Genomic DNA, 11,738 nt, shown 5'->3' with positions numbered 1-11,738 from the left:
AGATATCCCTTGTTTTTTGAAAATATACGATTTAATGCATTTTAAATAAAGCTATTCGAAACAAAAAGTGAATTTAAATTCATTTTGTATACCCTATCTGTTATTTCTTTAAACTGTGAAAGTTAAAAACGTTAGATTGAAATAAAAAAACTGTAAATCATTAAGGATTTTAACAAATTATGATCAATGTAATTTCGATGAAATTATGATCCATCCAAAACCAAGTCAAATGTTTATTCAATACCATCACGATTAAGAACAATGTAGTTTGAGGAACAAAAAGTTCATCCCTTTTTGTAAAGAATTAGAAGTGATTTTATGATTAATTGATTTGTTATAGGAGCTCTTTTATTTCAATCATTTTCAACCCAGTACGAAATATAGTGTTCTCACCCTCAACATTGACTTCGATATCTTCTAGTCTTCCAGGATGGTTAATTAATAGAGTACTTGGTCGATGTACCGGTCCGGGTCCCGGTAGCGTAACGCTCGGACCGGTTCCACTACCTCCAACATTCACTATCAGAGGACAGCCGACTACGGGTCGTTTATTAAACGCGACGTTAACTACGTGATCACAAGCTTCTGCAGGAACGAAGCTGACGGCAAATCTTGCATTACCTTGAGGGTGTACTTGTGTGGGAATGTTTAAACCTCTAGCGGAGATTGTGATTTCTAAATTACCTTCGCCTGCCTCGGAGGCGTCTACTGAAAATGTAACCGGGCGACCTACAGTACCTCTGGCTACTGTACCAACTGTGACCTGGGGTTAAAACGGCTAAATGTCAAATTTTTATTCATCCATCATCCATACATTCATACAATAGAAATCGAAAACAGTGCCTACAATTTATCTAATTTTATTTTGACTGTGAGATGCGCAAACAAAGAGCGGAGACCGCCCTCAAATCATTACCATAATCGAAAATGTCATATACGTAAATCACTTTTTGTAGTTTACAAAGTTCATTCATCTTTCGTTTTGACATAAAAATAAGCGAAATATTGAGTACGAATCCATCTTGTACGAAGTAACACTAACAGTTGCCTCTTGAGTTGATCCCTTTCACGATATTTTTTTAATCCCCATGAAAACATTGTCATCAATTGTTGCTTCATCAACAGCGAGCTTATATCAATTTTAAGTAATTCTTAACAAGATCATCAATATCTAATTCTATGGACGTTTCACATACAGGATAAAATTCAGTGCTTACAGTTTGAAATATACAATATAGGATGTTTTATTTTAAAAAAATACAGCACAGCATTCTGGAACACCCTATAAGATTGTGAATACGAGAATGGTCCCAGAAGTACCTGACCTAGAGTTGGCGGTAGTTGCCTCAAGAATATCTGCTTATTATAAAGTACACAATCTACGCAGTGTGAAGACGCACCTTGTTTAGTATTTATTCGGCAGCCATCAATAGTGAACGTTCACTCTGGGAGACTGGGTGAGTTTGAACAAGGCCGTACGACATGCGAAGACCAGCACCGCAGTGGTCAACCAAATGAGGTGCCGACTACAGAAATGCAGAAGAAACTCCATAAAGAGGCACTGGATGATCGTCGACTAAACATGCGCGAGCTAACAGACATAGTAGGTATTTCAAAAAGTGCGGTATATAGCATATTAACTGAAAATTTCGAAATGAGAAAGCTGAGCGCAAGACGGGTACTGCGTTGGCTCAAAATGGAACAAAAACAGTATCGTGAAGATGTTTCCATAAAGTGTTTAGCAATGTTTCACAGAAATAAAGCGCCGTTTCATAATGATGGATGAAACGTGGGACCATGACTTCACACCCGAAACAAAAGAACAATCAAAACAATGGACTGAAAAGGTAGAATAGGTTCCAAAGAAAGCAAAGACCGTTCCATCTGTAAAGCCAGGTTATGGGATAGGTTTTCCGGGATAAGCGTAGGATAATTCTCAATTACTATCTCGAAAAAGGAAAAATTATCAACGGCCAGTAATATGCGAACTTATCGCAACGTTTGGTGTTGTTCGATCAAGACAATGCACCAGCTCACACATCCGTTATTTCAATGGCCAAAATCAATGAAGTTTGAATTGCTACTTTATGCACCCTATTCAGCAGATTTGGCCTTCTCGGATTATTTTCTGTTCCTAGACTTGAAAAAATGACTCGGTGGTCAAAGATTTTCCAACAATGAAGAGGTTATGTCGGCAGTTAATGGCTATTTTAAGGAGATGGACGATTCTTATCATAAGAAAGGGTATCGAACTTATTGAACATTGGTGAGAAAATTGTGTGTGTTTTCTTTGTTGGGCCAGACCATCCTTGTAATTTGAAATTTGACGACTAACGATGACTTCCCTCAAATTTTCAAATTGATATCTCAAACGATAAAGAACGCACAGAACTAATCAATCACCCTGTATTTGTTATATTGGTTATTTCTGGCTTGATTGATAATATTTTTCATTGTACGATAGTTAATACCACAAATATTGTTCTCTAAAATAATCAGCAATCAGCAATAATAATTAGCAAACTTTGGATTAGTAAATACAATTTTATTTACTGTTTTTCAAACCGTTCTGTTTACATATTGTAGCTGCTACAATTAATTGCAAGTGTGTCTAACGCGCATTCAAAGATCACAGACAAAATAAAAATAGAAAAAGTAAACAATTTATACGAAAAAAAAGTGAGTTCGCAACTAGAAGTTGCTCTACTTCATTCACCACTGAATTTGAGTTGTAAATTGATCAACTGCCTCAGTAATTATTGATTAAGATATCTCCATATTTGGAAAAGCAAATAGTTTCATTTTCTCACTATCACAACATTCAACCTATACAGGGTATACTACTAAAGTCAACTGTATCTAAAACTACTAGTAATATTTTCATACTTCTATTTGTTCACAACTAATTTATTTCAAAATGCGTTATATTTATACTATTTTTAGATTCCGAAGATAAAGGGTGGTGCAAAAAGAACGCATGAATTTGAGTTGAGTAATGAGAGTGGGAGGAGCGGGGGTTGATTGTTTTGTAGGTTAGGGCGTCCAGTTTTAGTACTGTTGAAACTTTCTTCAAAAGTAATGAATCTATTATTTCAAGTTCAATGTTCGATATCTGATCGCAACACAATACTTCGTTGGGTCACTTATGAAGCAGAAGTGGTCTGGTCGTCCTAGCAGGGGCGTGGACTCAAAAAATGTCGACAGAGTTAAGGCATCGGTTCTTCAGTCGCCGCTCCAACTCTGAACTTGTCTCGACGCTCGCCGCAGCGCATCCTGAACGATGATTATCAAAAGAAATAGAAAACATCGAAGAAAGACTTTTGATGTGTATCGAGGCGGAAGTACGTCATCTGAAGTAATATTCTAAAATGAAAAGTTCACTACAAACGGTGCATATCGATATTCCAATGAACAAAGTCATAAATTGGATAATCTAAGCATTGTATTATACTGGTTTGAAATCCATGCGTTCTTTTTGCGCCACCTTGTGTAACAAGCTACCGAATTTTTTATAATATTTTCACTGAAATGATTTATTTCGAAAAATCGAGCATACGAATTTTCAGAAAAGGATGGTTATCAATATAGCCTTTTGTAGTATACCCTGTACATAAACGAATCAAATGATAATAATCACCTTGTTCGAATCGAACGATTTGGCAATAAAAGGTGTCCCTTGAACGGGTCTCCCATTGTAATCCACGCTGATTTGATGCGCACCGACTTGAATCGGCGTAAACTCCGCCGTAAAACCGGAATGTATATCTCCTGTAACTTTCACAGGTAACTCCCCTATAGGTCCTCGAACAGCCACGGCTAATTCCGCGGCTCCTCCCCCAGCAACTCCCATATGAAACGAACTCGGTTGGTTAACCGGTATTAGTTCTAAGTGTGTTAAAGAAAGCGTTACTCTACTCGTATCAGAAACAGGGCAAACGAAGGGACATCCTCGAACGGTTTCTCCGTTAAATTTAATATCTATTAGATGGGGTTTGGCTTGATCGGGTGTAAACGAAACTAAACATCTTCCTCCTCCTACAACTTGAACGTGATTGGGTACTTCTCCTTCGTTTATTGAAATCTCTAGTTGACCTTCGCCTGCTTGACTTGCGTCCACTGAAATAAAAAGTAACAGGATCAATCACATTTACTTCCAATTTTTTTTCGTACTATATCAGAATCTCATGATAAATTTCTTATTTCAAATAATTTACAATTAATTTTGGATATCTCCATTGAGAAAACATAATTCTAAAAATTCTAATCAGATAGGAAATTTGATCTCGTCAAACTTCACCTTTTCAATTCTCTAATAGGAGCTGGGGAACTAGAAGGTGTTTGAGGCGACCAGCCTTCAAACTGTCCTCCCAAGAGAATGTTTTATTGTCAAAATATTGTTACAATTTGGCAAATGATTGTACATTTTTTGCATTGTAAAATATTGAACCCTTAACTTTATAGGCATGGAGTAGGTAGGTAAAAGTCGTGCTCCGCGTTCCTAAGTGGTTAGCCGTGCAACCTTCTTTCTGAAATTGGAGAAGCGTGTTTACGAATTAGGTAAACGGATTCAAAGATGAATAAGGAAGGAAAACTCAGAATTTTTAAAGAAGTTTGTAGTTTGAAGATTCGCTCAAATTGAGTCGTACCACACGTACCCCAGAAGTTACGAAGATGCGACTCAATAAGGGCAAAATAGACTGTTAAGGAGTTGGATAAGATCAGTTCTTTGAATTGAGAAATAAGTAATCTGGGGTACTTAATATTTTTACTTTATCTAGATAGTGGAAATATGCAAATCTTTACACCTGTATAATGGAGAAGTTCACAGAAATAAAGATATACTGAACAACAACATGAATTGTCTATTATATCAAATTCTGGTTGTCATTTGATAGCCCAGTGAGGATACTTTAATGCTTTATTGACTTCTTCACTTTCAAATAATTGAATATTAGACTTTCTTTGCAATTTGGAGTGAAATTATCAGCTACATACGAAGAGAGCATATCCTGTTTTGTAGGTTTTTCGACTTTCAAAACAGTTGCTACCAAAAACAATGTTTATCGTAAATGACAAGGATGATCCTCTAAGAAAGACCATTAGATAATGTTATGTTAAGGATACCAATACATGTCAGACCTTTAAACATTCTCAACTAACCTCGTTGGATTATTTGTAAAAGAATGAAAAAATAAGCAGATCAGGTGTTGCACCTCATAATCTGTCCGAAGAGAACAAAGCCATCAGATTCATTACCAACAAAGTATGACTTCAACGGTACCATACATCGTTTTTGATCGCTTTAACACTAGACGTGAATACATTTTTTATCAAAAATAAAAACTTATTCGTTTAATTTTAATCCAATAAAGCGACATTACTTTCCGGTCCCTCTTTTGTACATCGTTTAATGTCTGTAAATAAGGTACTGCAACTGGTTCCAAGATATTCTTTAGCAATGATAACACTTTCTATAACTACATTATTCGAAATTATATCAACTAGACTCACTTTAAAATCAAATATTTTGCTAATAATTCAAAAAATTTGTACAAAATTCTTGTAATGTACGAGGTCTGGCTATTAAATACCTAGAGGGCGCCTTAGACGATTGGGGTGAAAAACGAATAGTGCGTTGAGTGCCTAGATATTTGTCTATGAGTGTCCCAAAACACGTTAACGTCACTATCATAGTATTTGCGCAGTAGCGGTTTGAAACGAACGTGTTTTCTTTCTAGTGCCGAAAACCATGTGTGGCAGAAAACAGAAGCAAAGTATCAATCTAAAATTTCTCGTTAAATTGAAAAAAACTCCGATTGGGTGCTATAAATTGTGGCAAGAAGCCTATGTGGACAATTCTCTATCCCGTGCGCATGTTTTTCAGTGGTGAAAGCACTTTAGTAAAGGCCGAGAGAGCTCTGAAGATGACCAGCGCCCGGGGCGCCTTGTGACTGTTTTAACTCCAGAAACAGTGACCAAAATCAACCAAATTTTACGTGCAGATCGTCGAATGAGCATCCGGATGATTGCCGAGGCTGTAAACGCCAATAAAGAAACGGTTAGAACAATTTTACACGAGGAATTACACACGACAAAAATCTGTGCGAAGTTGGTGCCAAAAAATCTGACTCCGGACCGAAAGCTCTTGCGTCAACGAGTCTGCTCAGATTTCCTTGAAAGGTTAGGAAAAGATCTGCTTTAAAAGGTACCCTATTTGAGTCGATGGAAGCGGTAGAGCAAAAAACGTTAGAGCTCCTAAATGCCCTCACCAAAGAAGACTTTGCACTGCTTCGATCAATAGAGAAAACGTATGGAAATTATATTGCAGAGGAGCATCAAATGTAAAATAATTTTTATAATAAAACCCCTTTTTCGTAACCAATCCCGTTATTTAATAACCAGACCTCGTATAACAAATAAGGATTACATATTTCACCCTTACATGTAGGAGGAGTAATCGTAAAGACGAGAATATGTAACCAGTCTTAATTCGATCTCGGATGGTCCGACACCCTGCTTAGTCCGACAATACGGCCGCCGCTACAGTAGGCAGCTGATTGCTGATAGTTGCTGTTTTTTACCCGTGCAACACATAACGAAAGTCAAGACGTAGACACTCAATTTGTAAATTTGTAAACTTTACAACCGGAAGTTGAGTCCAGTGACGTAAGTGAGTGGATCAGTACAGCTGACGCTGACTTCACAACGGAAAAAGAATTAACTGACGACCAAATCATTGACTTTCTACGAAGACAATGAACCTATGGCTCGATTATCGCATAAAGATGTTAAAAATGCATTTGATACAATCCTTCGGTACATCGAACAAAGCGTCTACCCTTATAGATATTTTGTGGATTAGGAAATGGCGGAACATCGCGGCAAAATCAAGGTTGTCGTTTGCTGAGCAAAGACTTTTTTCATCCCGAAAATCGTGCAAATCAATTGTGTCTCAATGAAGTGTGTACTGCTATAAAACATGTACAGATTAATAATATCTTACCGCGTGATAACAGATCATTTTTATAGTACGGTATAGACACAACTGTACATCAAGCTTTCGTGTAAGATTTTCTATTGTAACGATGTTTTCGGACAGTATTTTTAGTTAAAAAGTACAATTATAATCTACTGTATTGTGATGTTACGGATCAATAAAAATTTTCCTCTGATAATCCGACCCTTTTTGCGCTCCGACCATGCTTCCGGTCACGTAGGGGACTTAATAGTGAGGTTCTACTGTACATCAATAAACAAATTATAAATCAAATACAGTCCTTGTCATTTTAACATATGGGAGCAACAAAATTTGTAAGTACAAGTTTCAAAGTGGTTTCATTATATATCAAGATAAAAAGGTTTTTAGTAATTTACTATGAGATTCTTTATAATATCCAACAACACTACTGGAATGAGTTTTAATAAAATAATTGAAGGATATTAAATCTAAAATCAGTTTATATTAATAGTACGTCAATTAAAACAGTCGTGGAATTACTTAAACTATTTTTATTTATGTCATACAATCATTTCTCACTGATTCAACTAATTGTAAAGGTAGACTCAATCATTAAAGTAACCTTGAATATTTCTAGAGAAAGTTTAATAGGAAATTTGTAATACAATCAGTAATAGAATTTATGGCGATTTTCTAATTTATATAAAATAATTAAAACAATGTTGGAATTTTAGTCAAATTTATTCTTTTTAGCACTAGTGTATATACAAAATATACATCATTTGTGCGTACCTCCTTTAGAAAAATATGAGCTCAACTTAAAGCCACTGGATATTATGCAAGAAAACATGCAAGAAATTGCGTGCATTTTCTAGCAAAAAATATTGCATAGACAAGAAAAAGTGATCAGCTCCTGCTTTGCTTTTGGAGTCTTAAGGGCAAACAAGACCACCCAGGCGATGGTGAGTCAGGTCCTGACCATAGAGAACAAAGGGAAACATGAGTTTAGCTATAGAATTAGACAAGATAACATACAAAATCCCCTTTTTTCCAAAATAATGCTACATGGAACTCAATTCACAGAAATAACGAATTATAGACTTAAAAAGAGGTAGGTTAACCCAAAGACAAATTGCTCATAACCTAAACCCCTTCCAGGCAGTGTTCATAAATTTTTAAAATCGCGGGGTAGATGCTACAGAAAAAATAAAAGAAGTGGAAGACTCCAAAATTTCCTAAGATCCAACCCTTAGTCCGGATCTCAATCCAATAGAAAATTTGTGAGGAATTATGGCTAGAAATGTCTATGACTTTCAGAAGCCATAAGTCCTCAAAAAATAACCTTAGCTTACAAAAAATTAAACCAGAAAGCACGCTAATAAATGGAACTAATCTCAATAATATTAATAGGTGTTATGGAAAATTTGTAAACGGCTAAAGATTTATTCGCTCTGAGGAGAAACCTAAAACATATCAAAAACTTTTCTCCGAAGCATATATATGAGAACAGAAAAAAGCAAGACACGTAATTTGTTGAAAATAAGGATTGGGGGATTTAAGAAAAATGAAATCAATGAAAAGGTGGGAAGAGAATTACCAGAATCTACTCGATAATGAGTAATTAGATACAGAAGAAATTGTACAAGCTTAGAATCAAAAATAAAAATGATTGAAGAAGAGATATAACATACAATCACAAAACTAAAGAATAGAAAAGCACCAGAATATGACAAAGTAATTCCAGAAATGATAAAAAATATGGATCAAAAAGAAACAGACTTGCTGTTTCATATTTTCAATAAAGCTATAGAAGATGAATCATTTGTAACAGACTGGCAGAAGGCATTATGTGTAAAAAACACCAACTATTAGTACAGCGATAAAAATGATGGAAAGAATGTTCGGGAAACGGAAAATATCAACAGTAGAAGAATCTCAGAATGGATTTCCAATGGAGAGAACCACACAAAATTAGGTACTTACTACAAAACAAATGACAGAAAAACCAATACAAGCAAAGTAGAAACTATACGTAGCCTTAGAACAAGCTTTTGATAGAGGACCGAGGAAATATAAAAGATACTGGTTGAAAGAGTATAAAAAAGTATAAAAATAATACAAAATATTCATGAAAATAATGAGGATCCAAAATAACTAGGTATAAAAAGGCTTCAGTAGAAATATGGGGTCAAAACAAGGGGGAATCTTAGCCCATTACTATTCATCATATTCATGAACGAGATCATGAAGAGATGCACTGTTCCAAGTGAAAAATATGAGTGGGACATTCGCAACCACAGTGAAGGAGCATTTGCAGACGAAGTTATACTAATAGCAGAGAACGGCAACGAGCTGCAAGAAAACATTGATTTGTGGAATAGAGCAGTAATAGACATGGGTATGAAAAGAAATAAAAACAAGATTGAAGTAATGGTGATTGAGGATAAAGAGACCGAGATAAACATAAGAGAATTACAAACAACAATCAACTATATTTGATAAAAAAAGATGAAATAAAAAACATAGATTTGGGGACACTTTCAACGGATCAATGAGGAACGAACGGTTAATAGAACATGGAAAACTAGGAGTGAGAAAAACAAAGATGCAGACCAAGATAATCGTAGGATAAAGTTATCAGCGGAATATTTGATAAACAAGTAATAAACTGCAAAGGATCTAACGTATCTAAAGAATACCTTATCTAAGTGGTAGAAGGGTATGGGCTTCTTAATCGTTTTGATTTTAGTTCTCTTCTGATTGAAAATTAGTCTTTATCAAAATAAATGGCTAAAGAAACTTTCAATTTTGTGTATATTTGAATGTATACAATTTAAACAACTTATACAGTCTTTCTAAAACGTTAATTTATGAACTATTAACGATTCTGCGATCGTTTAGCTTTAATAACCACAAGTTGGGGCAACTCAACCAAACCTAATGCAACAAAATGCCAGAAATATTTCATTGCAACGCGCATGCGTCAATATATAACAATTACTTGCAGTATCGGTTGTTTAATTGGAAAAATCTAAATCGATTCGCAAAGTCGAGTGAAAAAATTAATAATAAACGTACTTACATGACCACGTACAACTAACAAATAAGCGAATATAGTTTTTTGTAGAGAAACTGAATTAGTATTTTTTTTTTAAGATTATAAGATTAGATTATGGTTGAGTACCTCTGCGTTCATTAAACTTAAAAATATATTTAATTGCCATGAAGAAAGTAACTCGTTACGAGAATTTAGGACAACAAGTTTAATCTACAGTTGAAATTAATAAAATGAAAGAGACTAAAAATGCATTAACTGAATGCAGGTGATTTAGTTTTTTTGTGAAACCAAAAAGTACGATTTTCACGATTTCACTGGAATAACGAAACATTAATAGAGAAATAATATCTTAATTGACCACTTATATTTTGTTTCTATGAAATCTAGTACACTTTTCCATGACTCTAATTAACGTATGTATGTTTGGAAAGTTATGAATGAATTAAAATTCATTTTCTTCAGTGAAAACATCACAAATGAAACCAAAAACATGATAATTAAATAGGAAGAACAACAATATGGAAGCTGGCAATATACAAAGTGTCTTTTAAAAACACATACTAAATATTTCTCACATCAAAGTTACATAGTTTATGGTCTGGAATTGAAATTTTGAAATGACTATTTACAAATCACTATTAGACTTGCTGGTTATCATTCTCTTATTTTCTAAATAATCCGTAAACATATGGAACCTCTAAACGGTGTGGTCATTACCAGTCCACCTAAATTCTCTCTACTCTTGATGGGACTCCTCAATACTTTCCAATGATGTAAAGTATCTAGGAGTCATATTAAATAAAGCTATTACTTGGGTCCATCATCATCTAGAAAAAGTAACCCCAAAAGCCACTGCGATCATTTGGACTTGTTGCAAAGTAATGAGTAATACATGGAGACTCAAGCTAAGATAGTACACTGGGTATACCAAATGGTCATCAACCAATCATCGCAAACGCATCACTTGTTGTGACCGAAAACTGAACAAACAACAGATCAGGAAAAATTGAACAAAATTCAAATATTTATCTTTATCTATCTTTATTTATATTTATATTTATATTTATCTAACCATGTCAACATGCCTCAATAGAGCCTTAGAGGCGCTGCTGAGCCTACCTTCCCTTCAAGTTAAAGTCATAAAAGAGGTATTTAGTGAATAGCATGATGGACAGAGACAAAGAATGAATGCAAATCATAATCCAATGTACATCTTCATCTAGGTTGAAATACATTTCTCATGCAGACAGCTCGAAGCTATCGCAAGGAGTTTGTTTTGGCATTTGGAAACAAAACACTAGAAAAAGCACTCGCTATTTTTCAGGCAGCGATGCTAGCAATAAAATATATGCTTAAAAATATTTGAATGCTAACCTCTCCAAGAAGCAAATTGGCACTCTCTCTAATAGACAAGCGACCTTAAAGGTCCTGAAAATATGAAAACGTAAATGAACTCTAGAAACATATACAGATACAAAGTAAACCCAATTATGAACACCAGATTATACTTAGCAAAGAGAAAGCAGATAACCTTGCCAAAAGGAGCAACGACTCCATATTTTGGAACATACCTTCACTGTGGCCTCATAAGATGACACACAATAACGAACTGACTGAGGGACCAGATAGAGTTTTATTGAAGGAACACTCCACGAAACAATCCACAAGATTCACAATTGCCCCGTCAAATACTAACTTATGCTAGGTCATGACAGAGGACGA

At 35.0% G+C, this 11,738-nt stretch overlaps 1 protein-coding gene across 3 annotated transcripts in view; it reads right to left on the bottom strand.

The window, feature by feature from the left end:
* LOC130442838 (filamin-A) overlaps positions 1–11,738 on the bottom strand; it is an 82,917-nt gene that overhangs the window by 25,678 nt on the left and 45,501 nt on the right. For all 3 annotated transcript variants that reach the window (XM_056777205.1, XM_056777222.1, XM_056777213.1), the window contains 2 exons: positions 3,638–4,116; positions 394–763 (listed from right to left, as the gene is read on the bottom strand). In XM_056777205.1, the coding sequence (XP_056633183.1) occupies positions 394–763; positions 3,638–4,116 (849 nt within the window). The remainder of the gene's footprint in view (positions 1–393; positions 764–3,637; positions 4,117–11,738) is intronic.

Source organism: Diorhabda sublineata, chromosome 1 (genome assembly GCF_026230105.1).
Source record: "Diorhabda sublineata isolate icDioSubl1.1 chromosome 1, icDioSubl1.1, whole genome shotgun sequence".
In the NCBI taxonomy this organism is placed as follows: Eukaryota; Metazoa; Arthropoda; class Insecta; order Coleoptera; family Chrysomelidae; genus Diorhabda; species Diorhabda sublineata.
The sequence above is the reverse complement of the archived record's forward strand: the minus strand, read 5'-3'. Positions and strand labels throughout refer to the sequence as shown.